Source organism: Equus przewalskii, chromosome 32 (genome assembly GCF_037783145.1).
Source record: "Equus przewalskii isolate Varuska chromosome 32, EquPr2, whole genome shotgun sequence".
NCBI lineage: Eukaryota > Metazoa > Chordata > Mammalia > Perissodactyla > Equidae > Equus > Equus przewalskii.
Window position 1 is genome coordinate 19,798,588 of NC_091862.1, and position 23,846 is coordinate 19,822,433.

Sequence of the window (23,846 nt, forward strand, 5' to 3'; positions counted from 1 at the left end):
GCACCAACATTTCATAATATTTACACTACTGGACTTCGGAATTAAAAAAAGGTTAAGAAGTTGTACTTTGTACCTTGTCTAGGGAAAATTTTAGAGTATGACACATGCTTCTTAGAAAGCGAGATTTAATGCAATATTTTTAAAAAGTTGACAGATAAATGGCAAGCAATAGGTTATACTGGAGTATAGGAGGAAGTCATTTGGTGTAAACCTAATTCGGCCTGACCTTGTTTTTCCAAAAGGGCCTGACGTGGCCATTCAGCATGCCTTGTATGTCTGATTTAAGCATTTGCTATGTCCCCAAAACAAGAAAAAATGGCTTTAAAAGTGCAACTTCCCCCACATTGGCATTTCCTTAAGGATGAGCATCTCTCCCCAGGCTAGGAACTGATTGCTGTGCCCACCCTGTGACCGCCCAGCTCCAGACAACAGACGTGTCTCCTGCTGTGTCCATCAATTGCTGTGCTGACAGAGCAGTCTTGTGACTACTGTAAAAGGGACATTTCAATCATATGTGATACACGCTCTTTGAGGATATATAACCACTCTGAACACCCTACTTCTTTGGTGCCCTTCTTTCCTTGGGGAAAAAAGGCCCCCGGGCTATATGGTCCTCACATTTGCCTCAGAATAAACTCACCCCAGATTTTCATTTATAGATTGGTTATGGATTATTGTCGTCACCAAGTTAAAAGGGGTTACATTAAATGATAAGTATTACCTAAGTAAGGGTCTTCTTTCTACCCCTTAAACTCAGAAAGCCTGAGTCTACAGAGAACACATGTCCAGAGAAGTTTAAGAGTTTATTTACTTCAGTATATAACATATAAACACATTTGTGATTCCTAGCCAAGGCTTAGGTTTAAGGAGAAGAACCAGCTAGGTTTTATGACCCATGACAACTACTATTTATTCCCAGAACTCATCTGTCACAGCAAATGCAATTCCTTGCTAGTTTTTGTCCTGTTCTCAAAAAATGCACGGATTTTTCCTATCCAAGTTCATACTTAACATATAAGACAAAATTAGCCAATGCCTCATTTCACATTAGCTTTGGATCACGTGACAAACACCTTTAAAATTCCTTTGAAAAAGATACGTTGAACCTTTCACACGATATCATTAAGTCTCTTAAAAATAAGAGGAAAAAGTGAACAAAGTTTCCTGAGGCAGAAAAGTCTACCCCATATTAACGTTCTAGAACTATATTAATTCAAACTAAAAGTTTCAGTCAAAACATTTATTCTTTTCCTTAATTGGGTGAAACCGTGATACGAAGATTGTGAGCCTGCCTTAAATTTCTCATGTGTTACACTTTGTGTCCAAAACTTTATATAAAACCACACATGACTTTCTTTCACGATGCATACTGTAGCAACTCAGATTTAATTGTATGTGCTTTGAAATAAACTCTCTCAGATTTGAAAAGACCAGCTCCAGTTAGAGCTGCACAGTAATATCAACGAGGACCTCAGTTACAGCCGTGAACACACAGGAAGAAGAGAGAAAGGACTAGAGAGAGAACAAATGCTCATTTATATGATTTCCAACTGGTAGCAACCAGATCCAGAACACTAGCGTGGTGTCAGTGCTCCTTGAGTAATTAGGAAGGGTAATTTGAATGTGCTTGAGTGGAATAACCACATGCCACACTAGCTAGGACTAGTTAAATTATAATATCTAAGGATAACAATTTTACGTGAAGTGCTAAAGTTTGGAATAGAAAAAAAATTGCTAAACAGGAACTTCGAGCCTTCTGCAGCTAACAGAGTCTAAAAGCCTTTCTCGGAAGTGACGATGGAATATGGAGACAAAAATAGACTCATAAAATTACTGTAAGACTGCAGGTGAGTTTTATTAACACCTCTGTGTTTTCACTAAAGGCTACAACCTAGAAGTTGTACCAAATCCTGAGGAACCCTCATTTAAAAAGATGTTTAAAAGGATGTAAACATTCTCATGAATACAATGGCAACAAGAATGGAGGCCTCAGTGTTTGTTCCTGCATTAAGGTATGGAGCCACCAGCAGGACCACTTCACCAAATGCCCTGTTTCAGCTGGGCTCCCAAGGGAGCCATCACTGTCATTTTTTAAAAGGCGAAAGATTTATATGATCTGAAAAATAACCAGAGTATTCATTTTAAAGCGCAGCCCTGGGAAGATTCACAGAGCAGCACAACCGCCACCTTTAATCCATTCTCAGGAATTGGCTCCAAACTGAGGCATCGAGTCAGGCTGCATTCCGCACCAGGGAAGCAGGAGTCATGTCAGCAACACTGGGATTTGCTCGCTGCTGGCGGGGTCTCCTGGTCCAGTTTAATTTTGCTTCCATCGTTTTCTTCATTAGGAAAGCTTTGGTAGTTCTCAAGAATATTCTCCACTAGGAACCGGGCTGCTTCATCGATGTTTATGTTATCCTGTAATATGAGAAACAGGACCAAGTCTTAGGATTAATTCTTAGGAGAAAACATTAAGAGCATTAACGGGAACTGGGGAACTTCATCAGAGGGGGCATTGATCAGCTCCATCTGAAGTGCTTGCTCCCTGAGTTCAATGCTATCGAGTAATGCGGCTAAGGACCCCTCTTCTTTTTACACAGATCCATCCTTTCTGCTGTTCCGGTTTTAAACTTTGCCACTCAGGTTCAAAGAACTATCTCTGTGGTTGAAAACGAATCTTCACCCGGCTCTGGGTTGCCACGCACTTGAATGAAAGCACTAAAAGGAAAAAATTTCTGCCCTTGAACATCTAATTCAAGTATCCAGGATACATTGTGAAGAGAAACGGCAAAGGGCTCAGGCCACATCAAATATGATAAATACAACATGTTGCTCCCCCATCTCTGAGTAATTATGACTTTTAGTTGTCATGTATAAATTAGTCTGGAACAACATTGTTGGCATGATGTCCACTAAGGATAGCCTAAGGAATCAGCAGCTATTACATGTGTGTGACTGATTTATAAGTTGTCATTAAATACACAATGAGTATTTAACATTTCATTTTTCAATAATTTCACATGTACAAAAACATTGCAAAAATAGTAAAAAATTCTTCCTATCTTCACCCATATTCCTCAATCGTCAACATCTGAGATTAACTAGAGCACAATTATCAAAACCAGGAAATTAGATAACGTCACTGCACCAGCATTAATCTCTCCAGTCTATTCACATTTCACCAACCGTCTCAAGGTCCCGTTGCTGATGCAGGTGAGCAGCTGGATTTCGTGGTCCCATCTCTGCAGTCTCCCTTAATTTGGGACAGTTCCTCAGTCTCCTTGTCTTTCATGACTTTGACACTCCTGGCGAGTACTGGCCAGAGACCATCCCTCAGTTTGGGTCTGTTTGATGTTTCCTTATCATTAAATTCAAATTATGCATTTTTGGCAGGAATACGACATTAAGTGATTTGCCCTCAGTGTACGAGGAGGCACATTTGCTTAAAGTCAGGTCTGTGAGGCTTCTCTCCCAAAAAGTTACTGTTTTTCGCTTTGCATTTGGCAAGTACAAATATGTAAATATCCTGTTTTTCACCATATTTTTTCCCCACTCATTTTAGCATTTTAGCTTCAATTAATTCTCCCTAAAACCATTATTACTGTGGTATTCAATGGTGACTTTCTACTTCCATCATTCCTTCTACTTTTATTGGTTGGAATTCTACTGTTAGGAAGGGTCTTCACCTCTCTCCCATTTATTTATTCATTTGTTTATTCATATCATGAGCTATTATTTTATCCTATGAATTAAATCCATTACAATATTATTTACTTTGTTGCTCAAATGGTCTTAGATTTTGGAGCTACTGTAAGTAGGCTCCTGTGGCTTTGTGACATGTCTCCATCACTTTGTGAGTGAGCCCTGTGCTATTTATTCAGGCATTTTTTCCCGCATCAGCACAAGCTTTTTGCCTCTACTCTCAAGGTAAGTGTTCACTTTAATTACAGTATTGATCTTTGAATGTCCAAATATCATTCAGCCCCCACCATCCCCATTATATAAATAATTACAATGTTCTCTAAACGCATTTAGTAGCAATCGATTAGGGACAGAAATTTCCATATTATAGTGTAATTAGTCACACTTTTTCCTATTAGAAATCTATTATTTGCTATAAGAGTAAAAAGATAAAATTCATGCAATCAAAACTGTGTTTCAGCTACATTCCTATTGGAATTCAGATCGCTGGAATTCAAGCAAAAATCAGATTTGAAAGAAGCTGCTGGCCAGCTCAGAAGTATAGGTTTTGGTGACACTTAGGCAGTACTTTAAGCCTTGACTAAAATGTCTAACCTGAATTTTATATTACTGTTATTCTCTTGGAACATCTTGGTTTATTACTAAGGAAATTCTGCAGATGGTGCTTCTAATACATTTACAGGAAAGCACAGCATACCTGAAACTTTTACTCTTAGCCAATGTTTCCTCCTTACTTCTACATGTAACCCCGTTCATAAATTTAACAAAACTGGAGACTTACGCAGTCTCAAGCTACAGGTCACATGATACTATCGTTTACGACTCTTTCCTCTCGATTCTGGGGACAAATTTGGATTTCTTACCTAAATGATTAACTCAAATAAAACCTAAAGAGGAAATTTTATCTGTAATACATACATCTCTTCCACCAGATTTCATGCTCTAATGAACATCTACACATACCTACTAATTTTTTTCCAGCAAAGACAGGAAGTAACGTAAATCACCTGACACACACATAGCAGACGGCATGGCTTCCACAATAAGTTCCTATAAGAACCCTTTCCTCTGTGATCTCTCCCCTCTTGTCTAAGTGCTGGTGCAGCACCTCTGGGCTTCATCTCTTTTCCACCTCTACTTTCATTTATAAAACTAAATTTGAAGATGGTGGAATATGTTTATTCAAACAAATTGCCTTTAGCTTAGGAGTAAACACTTCTGCCTCCAGCAGACACTATTTTTTCCAATCATTCCATCATCACTCAGTATTTCCCAAGTAGTTCTTTTGTGCGGTCTCTCATAGCTTTGCTTTCATTATCCTGATCATCAGTGGCACCAAATAACCTTCCACTTTTTGGGTGGGTTTCTGGTAAGCTAAAAGTAGTAAGTGGGTGATTTGGAAGAACAATACTTTCTTAAAATATATACAAGAAATTCACAGAAGGCATCCTAAAAGCTGGACCTGTGTTAAGATTATACCAAATTTATAGTTTCGAGGGGCTGGCCCCATGGCCGAGTGGTTAAGTTTGCACGCTCTGCTCCGGCGGCCCAGGGTTTCACTGGTTCGGATCCTGGGCACAGACGTGGCACTGCTCGTTAGGCCATGTTGAAGTGGCGTCCCACGTGCCACAACTAGAAGCATTCACAATTAAAATATACAACTATGTACTGGGGGATTTGGGGAGAAAAAGAAGAAAAAAGATTGGCAACAGTTGTTAGCCCAGGTGGCAAACTTTAGAGGAAAAAAAAATTATAGTTTCGCGTTTGTCACCACAGAAGTTCTCAAACCTTTCGTCATTCTTACATAAGTCTGATTGTCATCTGATCTCTAAGGTGAAACTTTCAATGCACATAAAGAAGTACACTTCGCCCTCAAAATTCTGTGCTTGTAATTTTCACTTTTTTCTTCTTGTATATCTAAACTGTTAGGATTCTTCAACAGTCAACTTAAATTTTTCTTTTTCTGCAAAAAACATTTTACCCAGCTTCCTAAAATGAATGAGAGAAAAATTTCCCACTCTACTATTCATGAAGAAGCATGTCACAAATGTTGACACCTCTTCCTCTTGTTCAAATTCCGTCACACACAGTTAAGATGAAACTCCTCAAACATCATCTGACTACAACTTCTCTCTGACCTTTACAACACCTTTGTTAGTCCTGCACACACCCGGTATCTTCACAAGGCGCATCTATGTGTCTATAGCTCGGTAAGCCTTTTGTAAAAACCAAAAATGCTTGTGCCTGTCAACACACTTCGTTCCCCATAAACTCCAGTTGCATGAGAAATGCTTCATTTAAAGACTCAAATTCACAGAAAATGTCACTGTCCTTTGCTCTAAATCATAGCTCATTTTTATTTTAATGTAAAATCTACCCTTCTATTCACCTCTCCACTAACCAGTTTTGGAAGCCTTCCTGCTGCTGACTGAAAGAAGCTAAAACACACCCACACTAGGCTTCCAAGGACCAGGCACACAGACCCATCTAAACACCGAATAGTTACAGCTCAGATTAACAAGTCAACAGCAGAGCCGTTCTCACCTTTGCAGAGGTTTCAAACCATCCAGTGAAGCCATGTTCTTTGCAGAACTGGTCCATCTGGGGAGGGTTCTGGCCACCTTCCTTTTTCTGGTCACATTTGTTAGCTAAGAGGACAGCAGGAATAGGGCTGCCATTTGGAAGATGGACTTTGCTATCCAGATCGCTCTTCCATTTTAAGACTGCCTCAAACGTGGAACCTCTTGATATATCAAAGACTACGAAAGCCCCGACAGCTTCTTTGTAGTATACTCGGGTCATGTTGCCAAAACGCTCCTGCCCTAGAAATAAATATAATAAGAGATGAAAAACCCATAATTCAGACAGAGTCTATACTTCGATATAACCCCTCTGAACCCAAGAATAATGTTATAAACACATATCTCTCATTCCATAACAACAGATACTGGTAGTATTAAGGACATATGCACAGAACTACAACCCACACTGCAGAAGGGGCTGATCACATGGTCTGAGTACATATTTAACTAGTTCTATGTTCTGTGCATGTACAACACATTCTCCATAAACATCAAGATGACAGTACTTAAAGCTACAGTTCTTAAAAGCTACCATTTTCCTCCTCCACCCGCCTTGGTCTAAGAGCAAAGAAGTATTAACAGAAAAAAGGAAACTGGGAGTGGAGGGAAGAAGAGACAAGAATAGAAGAAAATGAAACTTGCAGGAAGCAGATAAGCATAGTGGGTAAAACGCTAGTCAAAAAGATTAGGACTAGACACGACATAAAGAGCTCATGTTTTTTTTCCTTCCCATCTCTAGCCTATACTCGCTCTCCACTCAATACGAAGACTCCTCTCATCTGAGGCAGACATATGCAAACCTACTATTTTAGAACAAAAAGTGGCACAACTGGTTGTGTTATGAAAAGAAGGATCAATTACAGAATTCTTCAAATATCACTGTAGTTTTAAAATAATTCAACATTTTATACACTTTGGGAAAAAACCTACTGCTTAACACACCGCATAGGACTTTGCAAAGCATTCTCTCACTATCTGACATCATACTACTCTTTGACACAGGAAGGACCCTTATCTTCATCTGACAGACAGGAAAACACAGAGCTGCTTTGCCAGGAGCACACAGCACCAACTAAGGAAGAGTGGACTTGAACCTGAGTCTTCTGACTCCCACGTGCTACAGAAATATGATGCCAGCCATTCTGAGCTATCTTGCAGTTGCCTTGACTTCTAAATCTTGCATCTTCAGTCTGTCAAGTTGCCCACTAGAGTGCTAAGGAAAGATGACTGGCAATCAAGACAAATCTAAGATTTATAACTCTCTGACCAGTGATAAAAACATTAGGGCACTTTCCTACTAAAACACATGATGAAACACATGCTTTGTCTACATTTTATTAATAGTCACAAATGAAGAGCTACCCCCAAATTAATATGCTTTCTTTTCCAAATTCTACTATGCCATCATACAATTTTAGATGTTGCTTAATGGAATAATGGAAGAATACAACAGTCAAGCTTAAGTGGATAAACTTAAAGTTCATTTGTTCTGTGACAACTCCTCATGTAGGCTTATCTGAAGCTATATTATGATAGTCCAGAGGTCTGAATTTTTTTCTTTTGGTGAGGAAGCTTGTCCCTGAGCTAACATCTGTTGGCCATCTTCCACTTTTTGCTTGAGGAGGATTGTCGCTGAGCTAACATCTGTGCCAATCTTCCTCTATTTTATGGGGGATGCTACCACAGTGTGGTTTGATGAGTGGTGTGTAGGTCTGCCCCCAGGATCCAAAGCCGTGAACCCCTGGTCACCAAAGTGTAGCACACGAAGTTAACTACTACACCAGCGGGTTGGCCCCCAGGGGTCTGAATTTTATTATAACAAATGGTCACATATGAAACCCCACTATCATACTCATATTTTATTGGTAATGTGAATCTGATCAGCCAAGTATACAGTTTATTTGGTCACAGTGCCGACATTTGTAAAAAGTTAACATCATACAATTTTCCATAAACATACATTTAATAATCACAGAGGATATGCCAACTGTTCAAAATCAGTATCACTATTCTGCAAAAAGACTAGGTAGATGCAATCAAGTGGTTCCAACTCCAATTTTAACTAGAGAGCACACACTACCAACGACTTCCATTTTTATGAATTTTAATTATTAAATATGAAATGACTACGGCAACAAGGGAAATTAGCTTCATTCAGATAGTCCAGATTACAAGATTATTGCATAGTTATAAGAAAGCATTCCTTTGGACTATCCCTGTGACTTAGAAGAGAGGATAGGGTCCCAAGTCAGTAAAAGTACAGAAATCCACAAGTTAGAAAGCGCTCTCAAGCTTCCGTGACTGTTGCTTTGTTTACTGAATCATTTATAAATCCCTAAAAATATTTCTACCAATTATACTAAATCATATTCAAATTTAGACTCATATAAACTTCCTAGCAAAGCATACGAAAACCAGAAATGTGTATGACAAGGAATTTTTGAGAAGGACCTTGTGGTTTAGAAATATCAATTAATTTTCTTTAGGTTCCAAAGCTAGGATTGAAAACTCCCTTACAGTCTCAACATCAGAGTGTGCTTTCTAACAACCACACAATATGGCAACTCATCATAGCGTCAATTACACTGTTAAGCAAATGAAAAGAAAAGGTACAAACTGGGAGAAAAAATGCAAATCCCATATCTGAGAAAGGACTTTTACCCAGCACATATAAAGAACTCTCAAAACTTCAAAGTAAAAAGATAAAAAATCCAAATAAAAAAGCAAGCAAAAAGATTGGAACAGACACTTTATCAAAGAACATACAATGACAAATGAGAAGAAGAAAAGATGCTCAACATCATTAATTATTAAGGAAATACAAATTTAAACCACAATGAGCTGCCCCTTCATGCCCACAAGAATGACTAAAATTAAAAAGTTTGACTATACCAAGTATCGGTGAGAATGTGGAGCAACTGGAGCTCTCATACACTGCTGGTGAGAATAAGAATTTAAAATAGTACAACCACTTTGGGAAACAATTTGGTAGTTTCTTAAAAACTTAAACATACATCTACTATACGACCAATGCATTCCACTCCTAGGTATTTGCCCAAACAAAATGAAAGCGCATATTCATACAAAGTCATGTTCACAAATGCTTATGGCTGATTTGCTTTTAAATGTCAAAACCTGGAAGCAACCCAAATGTCTATCCACATAGCAAAGAACAAACTATGGTATATCCACACAATAGAACACAACTTAACAGTAGGAGGAAGAAACAACCTATGGATAAAAGTAACAACATAGATGAATCTCAAAATAACTATGCTGAGTGAAAGTAGCCAGACCAGAGGGCGAATGAGCAAGACTCTATGAGTTCATTTATGTCAAATTCTAAAAAATGAAAACTATAGCAATCTAGTAAGAGAAAGCAGATCAATGACTGCCTTGGGCATGGCAGGCAGATGGATTACAAAGGGGCGAAAGGAAATATCTTTGAGGTGATGGAAATGTTTGCACTCTTGATTATAGCGATGTTTCACAAGTGTATACATATGTCAAAACTTACTAGATTGTACATTTTATTGTATGTCAACTATACTGCAATAAAGCTATAAAAAAATAGTATCTACCTCAGATGATCACTGGGAGGGTTATATGTAAAATTCCTATCTGGGAGCCTTTTAGGGCAGAGTTTGGCAAACTACAGCTCATGGCCAAATCCAGCTAAATAAAGTTTTATTGGCAAACAGTCCCTCTCATTCATTGATGTGTCATCTCTGTCTGCTTTCATTCTACAACCGCAGAGTTCAGTAGTTGCAACAGAGAGTAAATGGCCAACAAAACCTAAAAATAATTGCTATCAGGATCTTAACAGAAAGTTTGACAATTCCTGTTCTGGGGGTTAGAAATAGTCCATAACTTGAAATGGAAGTGGCATGCACGAAGGCATATACTTAAGGTCTGTGTATGTAGGTTGTACTTCAAATTCAAAACGTGTAAAATTCCAGGTCCACAGCAAGCACTGAATAAATGTTAGCTAGGAGTATTAGTAAGTGCTCCATAAATGTATTGCATAATGAAAGCCTGAGAATCCTTTTCAAAATGGTGCCAATAAACATGGCAAGGCCTTAGACTATCAGCTAGTCATGTGCTGAAACTTGTAGTGGTGAAAAGTTTGCAGAAGAAAATGAACTTGAGGAAAGTACAACGGTGCTAGAGAAGCAAACACCAAACACCCAACAGTCAAGGAACCTCAGGCCAGGAGCTTTCTCTGCCTAACCGAGCCAACCGTCTTTGACATCTTTAGGGAGTATCGAAGACCCTTCCAGCTCTCAATTTGAAGTTTAAGTTTGTGTTCGATTAGATGTGTTATAACCTTAATGTCGAAATGATTTTCTAAAGATTCTGCAATCATCGAGTCCAGACAGCAATGGGGATCAAATGTAAATAATCCAGCATGAAAAGGCCAAAGCCCATGCATTTAGGAAAATCGCTTATTGTCCAAAAAGAATAGTAAAACATACTTCCTATTTTACTGAGGTTGTAATCTCTTTTTTAAAAATTCTGGACCCAGCCCCGATGGCCTAGTGGTTAAAGTTTGGCGCTTTCACCACTTTGGCAGCCCAGGTTTGCTTCCCGGTCATGGAACCACACCACCCAGCTGCCAGGTGCCATGCTGTGGCAGTGGCTCTCATAGAAGAAGTAGAAGGACTTACAACTATGATATACAATCATGCCCTGGGGCTTTAGGGAGGGGGAAGAAAAGAGGAAGACTGACAAGATGTTAGCTCAAGGCAAATCTTTGGGGGAAAAAAAAATCCTGAAGTGACCTGTTAGTGCTTCAGAGATACTCCTGAACTGGTAAAAACAAGTAAGAAACAAAAATTTCTAAAACACACTAAGTTTAATTAGGAAGTGGAGAAAGACAAGATGGATTCATTTAAAATAATAATTTTGACACATAATGAAGAGTTGTTCTCCAAACACATAAATAAGGTGAAACCTAGATTTAACTAAGTGGTTTCAAAGGTTACCTTTTTTTTCTTTTTGTTGTGAGGAAGACTGTCACTGAGCTAATAGCTGTGCCATTCTTCCTCTATTTTATGTGGGATGTCACCACAGCATGGCTTGATGAGTGGTGCTGGGTCTGCGCCCAGGATCCGAACCTGCAAACCCCAGGCCGCTGAAGCAAAGTGTACAAACTTAACCACTATGCCACTGGGCTGAAGGTTTAAATACGTACAAATGTTAAGCTCTTCTCTTGTTAAACTTAATTTACTTTTGCTACTAGAAGAAGAGTTGCATCCTGTATCTTTTTTATGCTTTCTCCCTGGGTAGTTTTAGCTATTCCCTCATTATTGTACAAAACAAAAAACTCCAGTGGAAAACAAAACTAATGCTCATGAATAGTCCGTTATCCTTCACTTTGAAATGCATAGAGGATCACATTTTTCTGTTCTTGCTAAATTAGGAGTGGCCACGAAACTACTCTTGGCCCATGAAATGTGAACAGAAGTGTCGCTTCCAAGCAGAATCCCTTAGCTGCCAGTGTTCTCCTGCTGCAGCAAGGCCTGAACCCGAATTCCGAGATGACCGCATCCTAAGATGGTACAGTCTCTGTGAGCCCGGGTCTTCAGGCGGCTCCAAGGAAAAACTGCGCTCACACGCCACCCCCACCTCACCTCTGCCTCCTACTATGGTCACGTAGAAAGAGTTGGGGAATAATGATTTTAAACCACAGAGACTTTTAATGTCACTGGAACCACAACATAACCTAGCCTTTCCTGACTGATACAACTCCCAAATCTCGTTTTACCTCATATTCAGATCTGATCTCTCCAGAAAAATAGGTTTTAGGTTCCTTCCACGGACCAAGTTCTGTACATGGTGCTGGATAGGGGTACAAATAATGAAACAAGAATATGATTCCCTCTCCTAAGGAGCTTACAGTCTGTTTGAGGAAATATATAAACTGATACCACAACGTGTTAGGTGCGATCAGAGATATGAAGAGCATATTATGGTATCAAACAAGGGGAAGCTATTTACTGAGGTATACAAACTAATCTTTTTAGTCTTTCTGAAAGACATTACCAAAAGATGCCATTCAAATGCTAACTAGTCCTGAAAATGCAGTATCTTCATAAACTGTCTTTATTCCTTTATTTCCACACTGTGACCTTCAGGGTGGACGTAGCAAGGCACACGGCCATGGGCAGTCAGCCTGGCCAGAGCTGCGCTCCCATGAGTGGATTAAACGGCTTCACATGGAACTTCTAGATGCAATTTCTCAGGCGTGTTCTGAGTCACCCCCGTAAGAATTATGCATCCTACGACCTCCCCTTTCACAGCACATCAGGAGTCAGCGCTTCTGAGGTTTAAAAAAGGGCTAAGAATCAAAGTAATGGGAAACACTTTCGCATTTAAGCTAGAATTGCATTTGAATTCTACAGAATCTTACACATATTATTAAAATTTTAGACAAGAAATATAAAGTATAATCTCTGAGGGAGGCAGCCAATCTCAATCCAAGAAATCTTTATTACTCTGGAATTCTACTTTCCACAAACACATCACTAAAATGTAGGAAATTCCTGCCAGGCTGAATGCCCCTGGATTGGGTCCCAGGAAAGGAGTGGACTGGGTAGAGGAGAAAGTCCGCAGTGATTACATACAAAGACAGCTGCATTTGTTTCGGGGTGTGGGTGTGGGTACATGTGGGTGTATATGTATGTGAGTGCACGTGCGTGTGGAGTTTAGGCTAACAGCAAAATGGAAATTCAGGAGAACCTGGGGGAATCTTCCTCTTACTGGGTCCATAGAAGGAGAAATTCAGGCAGGTGGAAGAACTCCAAGCAACACCATCCTCTTTGATCAATGTGACGGCTATTTCTTACCGCAGGGGCGGGGGCCATTTTCAGACTTTCCTGACAAAATACTTAAATGGACAATATTGTAACCAGAAGAAGACACCCAAGATCATCTAGTCCAACCTCTCTTATTTTATAGATAAGAAAACAAAGTCCCAGGGAGATGTAATTACTCCAATTTCCTAGGTTGACCTGTCATCCAACGTGCTGTCCGATCTGTTAGCAGAGTATCTTCCAGAGTACACATTGCTCCATATGTCCCTGTGCTTTCAAAGAGATCCAGGGCAGTATCATCAGCCTCGGAGTGACTTACAGATAGCACAGCCCTATTAAAAAAGGTAAACCCCTTCTCTACCCCCGCCAGTGCTCTACCTGGCAGCCAAGGGAAGATGCCCCACTGCTGAATGCATTAGTTTACCCAGATTCTAGAGCGAGACTTTCTCATCCATATTGCTGTGGACATATCGCCAGCATATTCCAAATGACTGTAAAATGTTTTATCCTCTAAGAAGATGTGTTATTTCCTTCTCTAGAAGAGGGAACTTTTATTATAACTTGGCATCTTGGCAATGAGAAAGGAGAAAAAGACCCGAGTTCTAGTCATCTAGGCTCTAAAGATATTTAAAGCAGCAGGACTTCTTACATACCCAAATGGAAGAACATTAAGGTACATAACGTTGGCAGAAGGATTAAAATGCTTATCTAATATTTGGGAGTATTCAACACTAATTACTTCGAAAAGGAGTTGAGACAATATAATTAATGTATTTCCAAGAACATGTATTCCAATTAAGGAAAAGAAAACCACAGAATAGTTTGCCTTATCTCTTTATAACTAATGCAGATTTTCAAAAGGAAAGTATTTCCCCTCGTATTTGAAATGGAAAGTACTGCATTCTGTACTGTTATCAGAAACACAGGCCAGAGACACTTTCTCTTATGATTTTAATCACTGCTTTTGGTTAGCTTTTTAATGGTTGTCTCAATATTTTATGTTCATGCCCCCATTTGATAAATCATCTAAATGTCTCTCTTTTTTTTTCTGCTTTATCTCCCCAAATCCCCCCAGTAAATAGTTGTATATTTTAGTCGTGGGTCCTACTAGTTGTGGCATTAAATGTCTCAATTTTGTTTGAAACTCAAAATGTAAATTTCCCACTGAAAAATAAATCAAAGCAATGACAATTGGTGCTTAGTTTCCCAAGTATAAACACTTACCCCTTCCACCCACTGAGAACCACTGAGCTACATATTCTTACTCACGGTGATTTGGTGAAGATGTATAGATTTTAGCCAGTGTACGGAAAGTCCTTTAAAACAAAATCCTTAAATCTCACTGTGCATTTCACAGCTGAGGCACTCCTAACAAGCTTGTGTGGCTGATAGTTCAAGACCCAGTCAAAATATATTTTAAGTTGAGTCATTGGTTCTAAGAGGATAATTATCCATTAAAAAGTTTTTTAACTCAATATCAGTAATAATGTGATGTCATAATGGGTCTTGGGTTTTATATGCAAGAGGCTACAATTGGTAGCCACACACACTTTGCTATTTTTAGGGCATTAATTTAAAGACTCATTATACGTACTTTATCAAGCCATGATAAACTTGCCCCAGCATTACCCTTTAACATGCTAAAATTATAGGCATTGTTAGAAGTAAAACAATTTCTTACATTAAAGAACCACCATAATACTAACCGATAAAGCAATGTAACTAAAACAGACTGTCTTGCTAATTGTCCAAGTTTTTGCCCGTCAGCTTGTACAATTTTCCAAAAAATGAGTGGGCGTACTATCCTCAGATAAAGTAGATTTAAAAGATAACGCATCAAATTAGCACCACCTGAGTTTGGATTTGACTTGCATTCAGTTTCATAGTTTAATACTGTACTGCTAAGAAAGCAAAAGGAGTCACACGATTTTACGCAATTCCATTCAATCATCTGGTTTTCCTGTTTATCATACATGAGAGGGAGGCAATAGCATTAACAGTTAAACCTCTGCAGTCAGAAATATTTGGATCCATGCCCTAACTCGACAAGCTATAGATGTATAAACTCTGGGCCAATCCCTTAACCTTTCCGAATGTAAGTTTACTCAACTGTAACTTGGGAATAAATCCCATTTCTCCAAATTAATGTAATTATAAATGAGAATAAAAGCAAAGTGAATGACAGTGACTAGAAGACAACTTTTAATTAATGTTAACCATTATTATGAGAAGGTCAGTGACCAAAAGCTTCCAACTCTGGGATTCTATACTTACATTTGGAAATATATTTTCACCTGGAAAAATAAGCATTATAGGGAAAGACAGGCACAGTTGTTATTTAAATCACGTACAAAGCATCATTTTTACTCATACCACCACCTTTTAAGATTGAGATTAAATCTGTTTGTCAAGCAAACACGTAACAAACTAAACACTGAAAAAATTTTAAAAATACCTAAACTTAAAGGAAAATAAACTTCTCTGAGATGGTAGCAGTGATACGACTAAGCAGTCCTCAAAATTACCTATTCCCAGACACATGCCAATTCAGACTCTGGAATTTTCTTTTTGCTAACTTGAGACAGCCAGGCTTTTGTGGTACTTAGGTCACTCTGTAAGGTCTGTCTACACAGCTATTTACATCTCCTGTGGTGACGGTCAAAAAAAACAGCTGACTTTAACCAAAGGAGTAAAATCAAATCTTTTTGATTTGTGTCCAAAGTCATAATGCTCATGTCCCCACATACTTCCCTCCAAGTGAGGCTCTTGGGATAGCCACACAGACGGGGAGGAGGTGATGTGGAACCAGAAGGGAACTTAGAGTCATGGAAGGTGAGCGTGAGGGAGCCTGGGGAGAGCAGGTTTGTCCCAGAAAGTGGGGACGCCTGGAGTGCGGTGAGAGGATGGGTCTATTGGCAGGTGCAGCAAAGCCAAGGACAGAACAGCCGCTCCCTACTTTATTACAATCAGATCACCCACAGTGCTCGGTAAATTGCAAACTTCCAGGTACTACCTCTAGGAATTCTGCTTTGATAAGAATGGAGGATTGCTGGTTGTCTACTCCAACATGCCTTTGCATAATTTTATTTGCCGAAGCAATGTGTCCAATTAAAAACAAAAGTTCTAGATTTGCTAGCTGCCCTTGCAGCAAGACATGCCCATTGGATTGGACCACAAAGACAAACAACACGGGCAAGGAACAGCTTAGTGGTGAAACGTCAGCTTTGGTCCATGAAGACCTCATGGTTCTGCTCACCAGCCTTGGCCTGCCCAACCACAGACTCACTACGTGAGAGAATTAACTTGTCTCTTGTTAGAGCATGACATATGGGGACATTTATCAGATGAGGCCAAATCTACTAATACAGTTGATGCCAAAGAATCCGCATTTTAAGTACCTCAGGCGAGTCTGATGGAAGAGGTTCCATAGAATCAGACTAAAAAGCCCCAACATATTTAGCCTCATTTCAAAAAGCAATAAAAAGTTACTGCAGAAGATGCTTAAGGGAAATATCTGGATAGAAGTGAGAGAAAAGAACAGGGAAGAAGAGAATGCAAGGTCATCTGTCAGTTAGAAAGACTAACAGAGATCCTTAAACTAAATGCCCGCTCTCTATTTATTTTTATGTGGTTCGTCTCTCTCAAAAGAATGAAGAAATTATATTTTCCTAGCTCCTCAACTGTAAAAAGTGCAAAAAGCTCTTCAGAAAATATAACTGAATGGAATTCTAAAGCACCCTTTTCCTGATCTTTTATCTTACCCTCCAGAAATCTCCACACATTTCTATGTCTGCGTTTTTCTGTCCAGGAAAAGGTCTCTACAACCGTAAAACAACTTAAACTTGTCACTTAGCCCACTCTCTATTACTTAAGTGTTGATTAAGTGTGAAATCCGCACTATTTCAAGGATGTGCTATTCCTGAGCTACAAATGTAAGGCCTTCAAAGTTTTCCTCTTTGGCAGAACACTTTCTCTCATCTCTCAGTCTATTTTACTAAGTGCCTAGGAAATGTATTAAGCATGTTTTTTTGTTTTCTCTATTTTAGGATACTTTGACATCTTGAGGCCTTGCAGACCAGGGGAGGGACTGCCTCTCCCAGGGTTAGCTAATTCCTAGAGACAGCAACTTGCTGAGAGCACGTCTTTGATACGCAAAGCAACCAATCCCCAGTCCAAACCTTCACGTGCCTCCTTAACCAGGCTCCTGCAGTCCAGGGCACTATTCTCCTAAACATAGGGTGCCCTGATTTAGGGTGATTCTCCTGACGTAGGGTGATCTAAAACACCCCATTGGTACTGGACAACCAGGGACCATGCCTGTAGCCCAGGACCCACCGACATCTTTCAAGCTATCCAATTCTAAGCTTGCTCAGCTTGCCTCTCCTTTCTCACCCATTCCTTCGTGCAAAAAACACAATAAGGCTCCAGCCTGTGCTCTCCTCTTGTTCCTTCTGCCTCCTGACCCACCCTAGTGCTTCCCCATGTGACCCTGCATGGGCTCCCTCCTTCTGGGATCTGTAACTGTCGTTTCAATGGCAATCATCTGACAGATTGGCCTCTTCATACCCGCATGAAAGCAAAATCCTGGGCACATTTTAAAATAGAATAAGAATCACTGAAATTTCCATATCAAAAGCTTAAGAAAATTGGAAGGTCAGGATAACATATACATGATGTATAAAATTTCTCCTGAAATATATTTGAAAACAACACTGCATCTCTGGAATAATGCACGGCTGACGGGCTTAATTAGTGAGATCACAGAGTAGACCAGGCAAACAACTGTAATTATGACCTTGCTTTTCTGGGGTGTGCTCTGCAACCAGATACCAATAAAACGGCTGTCTCATCTTCAGAAAACTCCACAGTTTGGAAAAAGTCTTTCAGAATACACAAAAAAATGATGGAGCCAACCTAAAAGTGTCTATCTTGGAAGTACCATGCTTCATAATTAAGAGGAGCATAATAACGGGAGATTCTGGATTGATAACATAAAGAGATGGTAATTACTACAATGGGTATAAAATATGAGTCATAAACTCTAATATAGGGATGATCAGAATATTTGAAAATTTAGACAAGAGTTAATGCTACTGTTTTGACATCAGTGAACCAAAACTCTGCTATACTCTTAAAAGCTTATTGTTTTGATATCCAGAGTCATGAGACAGTGCCAGTGGTTGTGTTTTCTTGGCTAAGTTACTACACCTCTCTATATTTAGACTATGGGATCTCTAAATGTCTGTAATTCAACTCAAACGGTAGAATGATCAGGCGAACGGCTGGGAGGAAAGTCAAGTTTTAATATTTCTTATCAATGCACCATTGTCTATATGGTTAACCTCAGCATCTTTCAGCTTACATGGGCTCGTGGAGGCAACTAAAAATGTTAACATATTCAAAAAAAGGAAAGGCAATGGGCATATCATTATCAGGGCAATTTCCATGTGTGGTAACATAAAAACCCTGTTAAGCTGGCCATCCTGCCCGGGCAATTGTGAATGCACAGTCCAGACTGAGGCACCCAAAGCTGTCTCAGGACTCAAACTGAGGAAGATTTAAAGACGTAACATGGGACAGTAGGCTTTGCTTGTAATTCAGCACAGTAGTTGAGCCTGAATAAGACCAAGGATGGCAAGACTGTACAAGAGTCATATGTAATAAAGATTGAAAAAATCCTTTAAATGAGTTAAGTAACTGGCCACCAATAAGCACTAGGAAAGTTATCATAGTATTCAGTGTTTAAGACAGACTACAAATAACTACATAGACTAATTCCTCCAAGCACTGCTTCTTGATCTTTAGAAGAAACTTGAATAATAATAATCCCTGACTGACACATACTTTGAAGGTCAAAAAAACATCAGAGGTCATATTCCAGATTCTTGCTCATCAAGGGTCAGAGGAGAGCTTTGAAAGACAAGAAGAGACTGCTAGGTATGGTAACTGACAATGCGCAAGATGGAACAAGGAAATCAGCAGTAACATTCTAATTTAGGATGGGAATCAAAAAAATAAAAAGTCAATCTAAGTATAGTTTATATCATTTATAATGTCTTCTAAGCATGGATTTTATGCTTTGGTGAATAACATTTACATGAACTTCAGAGCAGATCACTCGATTTTTTCTCTGGTCCAAAGGATTGTTGCTCAGATTTTTATAAAGAAATTTTGATCCTAAAAAGTGAAGGGTAGCAGAATATGCCACCCTTAAAAATGTCACTTTAAGGATTACTTTGAACTAAAGGCACTTTGAAAGCAGGAGGTGAAGGAAGGGCATTCTCCCCTCTTTTTTTCCAGAAAGCATAGATAAAACTTCCACGTGAAAGATGTTCTCTGTACATGGGAGGAAGGAAACATTCTCACCCAGCAGAGATGGGGAGTCGGAGCTGAGAGAACTCTGTACAAACAAACCTCGTTAAAACAACTCTCATCTTCCTTTAGCCTCCTCATATAGTTTACTTATTTTTCCACAATTGCCTCTCTTCGTTCAATTGCAAAAAAAAATGGCCACTTCTTTGGGTCTTCATTTGCCTTATGAGGGCTCTCTTGTCACATAAAACTTATATTAAATAAATTTGTATGCTTTTCTCCTGTTCATCTGTCTTGCATCTATTTAATTCTCAGACCCAGCTGAAAACTCTAAGAGGGTAGAGGTAAAATTTTGCCTCCCTACAAAAACAAGTCACTTCAATGAATTCATCAAGATTAAATGATATCTAAATGGACAAACTTTTTTTTTTTAAGATTTGGCTTAGACCAGCCATTCAACCTACCTGGAAAATTCTATAGCAGCTAAAAAGCTTACAACAGGAAATAAGCCAAATATTACTTCACCTATAACATGCATTAAAAGGAAGGTCATAGACATCTCTCGCTACATCTTAATTTAGTATGCATTTATTAAACTATCTTTAAAATTTTATCAGACTTCAAGTTATGTTTTGAGAAGCAGTCTCAAAGCAGGTATGAACTAAGAGACAGCAATCACTTAACACAAAAATTGCAGTAAAAGCATCTGTATTTTAAAGCTACATTCATTTGATAGAATGAGAAAGGACTCGTAAGGCCTGTACCCAAGAGACATTATGGTTCTAAACTTGAAGAGTTTAGCTTAAACTGCTTGGCGACATTTACAGAAAACATTTGGACAGCTCATGCCTGCCCCACTCGCCAAAGTATGACACGTCTTCAAGTATACAGAGTCCACATAATTTCTTTACCATTCCCATCTCTAAAGTAACAACAAAAAAAATTAACTAGTAATAACACCACACCTTACATTAGTCCTATTAAGAGGCTGGCTCCACCCACTGTTTTGCAATCAAGAAATATTTCTGTCCTTTGAGAATTAAATTTGATTCAACTTTGTTACTACATAAGGCAAATATGTTCAGCCGCGGGGGAACTTTCTGGAGTGGCCTTCAGTTTGCCTTCATTACATCATTCCTACTTAATTCAAATGGTATGAGCTAGGATTCACTAGAAGTTCAAATATTCAAACCAAACATAGTTAACGATGGAGGTCCCAAACTTTAAGTTAAAGCCAAGTGGTCTCTCAATTTCTTTACATAATGAGACCCCGTCTCCGAAAACATTATTTATAAGATGAGCCTAATAATTTCCAGTAACCTCATAACTTTACCTCTAATCTTGTTAACTGCTGGTGTGTACTTGCTGAATGGCATCTAACATCCATCTAACGATCCCTTTGGGAGATCTTAAGGTTCTGCTTTCCTTCCTTGCAAAGTTCAAGCTTTGAATTTAGGCAAAAGTGCAAGGACATCCCATCCAAGCAGATATACACCAGGGTATGGTAAAGACTCAACATGTCCCCTTCCTGGCTGCACAGGTCTTTTGAACGATAAAAAGAGAAGAGGTGATACCCAGGAGGAAAACTCTTATTCATGATTTGCTTTCCCAAGTGTCCAAATGGAAGCATTTTTCCTTGAAGCTTAAAGACACAACTGTGCCATAAAAATCTAGTTATGCTTACTCATTTACCTGCCTGAAGTGGGACCCAATCACAATGTAAGAGCTAAATTCCACATTATTTTATACGAAGAATAAGGCAAAATCAACAACACCCCAGGCAGGGGTTTAAAATCATCTTCATGGAAACCCACGGCTACACTGAAGCTTCCTGGAGAAGGACAACCACATGGTAAAGGAACCTTTAGAGCCCAGGACTTTGTCAAGAAGCAACCCTACTGTTCTAAGTGTTCTGCGAAACAGAAGGAAGTGTTTTGAAAGAAGCCTCTGGCTTCAAAAGATGACTTTTCAAACGAACTTTTGTTTTCCGTAACCAAAAAAAAAAAAAAAAAACAGTTGAGCCCAAGGCTGATTATACCCTTTCTCTGAGGGATTGACGTACATAAATTTATTCTCATATCTGAGGTCGAGAAGTCTGCTCTTAAATAAATGAGTATATAGGTTATAATTTTTTAATAGGTGCTTTCACATGTAATGAGCTGTTGATGAAAAGAGCGCTACCCAACAGCCAGACTTGTGTCCCCTCCCACTCTGCTTCCAGCTGGTGACCATATCTTCGGTTGATGCATCTGTAGGATGGAGGATGGTCTGTCACTCCAGCCCTGAACATGCTCGCATCTAAATGCTCTATTGCAGACCGACCTTCTTAACACGGATAATAACTGAACAGGGTAACTTTTGGTACCACTTCCAGATTTAAACTTTCCAGAAGTTAACATCTTTTTAAATGCCCACATCCTACCCACTACATCAGAGTTCAAGTTTTCATAAATTAAAACAAGAATATGTACCCTCTCAAAGAGGAATATTATGCTCCAAATTGACAATTGAAAGCCAATGGCAAGGAAACAGTATCTTTTGGGAAGAAGGGACCAAAAGTGGGGCCAGGGGTTGGTTTACAGAGAGAGGAAGGGGCAATAAGTTTCCAAGAGAAGCTTTCCCAAATCTTTACCTGGGTGGCCTGATTTAGAATGAGAGCATAGTATTTGAAGAATGGAGTTTCCCCCACAAAGAAGGGTCTCAGATCCAAAGTGGGTGACGAAAAACATTCTGAAAAGGAACCTGCTTTCTGTCAGGCCTGGTTGTGTCACTGACTAGGAGTGTAACTTTAGGTAAGTTATTCAAACACTCCACGTCAGTTCTCATCTGTGAAATGTTAAAGGTGAGAGAGAGGAGCGCCTCCTCCCTCTAACTCTTCCTCGTGTATGATAAGCTTGTTAGCCTTCAGAGTTAAAACTTCTGGAAAAGCCCCCCTGCCTCTCTCACCTCCTGTCAGGCGAGAGAGCGCTGGAAGAGGGCCTCCTTTCCATCTCTTAAAAATAAGAGGGCTTTCTGGAGACTTCGCAGAGGCATCTGACCAGGGTTATTTATTTATGCATTTGATTGTCTTGCTTTTTAAGTTCTTCCACTCCCACTGCCCGTTCCACTGTCCGGATCCCACTGGAGTCCACCCGACCACGTCCCCTGCCCTCTCCCTATTTCGTTCAGTCTCTTTCTTCCAAACGCACACAGGCAGGCGAGTTCAGGCAGAGCAGACGGAAGGAAGGAAAGGAGACGGAGGGGTGCCCAGCCGCCCCGGGCTCTCTCCAGACGGCTGGGACACCCGGGGACGCCCCCTTCCCGGCGGCCGCCCGCTTACCCGCGATGTCCCACAGCTGCAGGCGCACCAGCGTCCTGTTGTCCCAGTTGAGGACCTTGAGGGCGAAGTCCACCCCGATGGTGGCCCGGTAGTGCTGGGAGAAGAGCTGGTGCACATAGCGCTTGATGATGCTGGTCTTGCCCACGCCGAGCTCGCCGATGACCAGCACCTTGAAGAGGTGCTCGCGGGTCTCGGGCCCCGCGGCCGCCCCCCGGCCCGGCTCCCCGGCGCCGCCGCCCGCCATGCGCCCCGGCCCCTCGCGCCGGCCGCCGCTGTCGGCCGAGCCCTGGCTCCGCGCCGGGGCCCCCGCCCAGCGCGCCCTCGGACCCCGCGGCCGCCGTCCCCCGCGCCGCGCCGGCGACACCGCCTGACCGGTCACAGGACCCGGAACCGGCCGCCGCTCGCCGCCCGCCGCCCGCGCGGGGCGGGGACAGGGCCGGGGAGGACCGCGCCGAGGCCGCTCCCCGCCCCGCCTGCCTCCGGGAGGGCCGGCCGGCACGCGGGCGCCTCCCATCCCGGCCGCCCTCCTGGTGGCGGCGCCGCGGAGCCCGGCCGCCCCCTGCTGGCCCCGGGGAGCCGCCCGGAGCCCAGGCGGTTGGAGGTCAGCCTGAAACGGCGCTGAGCCGGCTGGTGGAAGCCCGGGGTCGGAGCGCAGAGGGGCGGGAGGGGCTGGTCCAGGGGCCGCCCCAGCCCGGAAGGCGCTGGCCTGGGCCTCAACCTCCTCCCCTGGATCTGCCCGGAGAGAGTTAACTCAGAGATCACGGCTTTTGATGCGTCCCTGGCGGCCCACTGTGGAAGCCGTGGAAGGAGTGGCAGAAGGACTCTGAAATTGACCAAAGGCTGATAACACTTTAGTATTTAAATGAAGAAGTATTAGGAAGAAGACGCAGGGTCTCCAAAACGATCTTATTGTACTTCCCTAACAAACACACCAAAAAGCCTTTTTAAACCTTCATCCGGGCGAGGCTCTGAGATAAATCCTGGGAACTAATTGAAAAGTAGTAGTTGGTACTGAGGCTTCTATTTTAAAGAAGAAAGATAGGAAGCCTTACCTTGCTGGCTGTGTTTATAAAATCGAGGGCTGCCCTCCCCCCCCCCCCCCCCCCGTAATATTTA

At 40.9% G+C, this 23,846-nt stretch overlaps 1 protein-coding gene and 1 long non-coding RNA gene across 2 annotated transcripts in view; one reads left to right on the plus strand and one right to left on the minus strand.

Moving 5' to 3' along the window:
- LOC139080827 (uncharacterized) overlaps positions 1–2,705 on the plus strand; it is an 81,464-nt gene extending 78,759 nt beyond the window's left edge. Inside the window, exon 5 of the long non-coding RNA XR_011535648.1 lies at positions 2,601–2,705. This is a non-coding gene — a long non-coding RNA (uncharacterized lncRNA). The remainder of the gene's footprint in view (positions 1–2,600) is intronic.
- Positions 785–23,119, minus strand: RAB32 (RAB32, member RAS oncogene family). The gene is made up of 3 exons (XM_008541286.2): positions 22,731–23,119; positions 6,247–6,524; positions 785–2,418 (listed from the first exon to the last, which is right to left on the minus strand). The coding sequence occupies exons 1-3, from the start codon at positions 22,972–22,974 to the stop codon at positions 2,269–2,271; spliced, it is 672 nt and encodes a 223-aa protein (XP_008539508.2). The 5' UTR covers positions 22,975–23,119; the 3' UTR covers positions 785–2,268.
- Between the last annotated feature and the right edge of the window lie 727 nt (positions 23,120–23,846).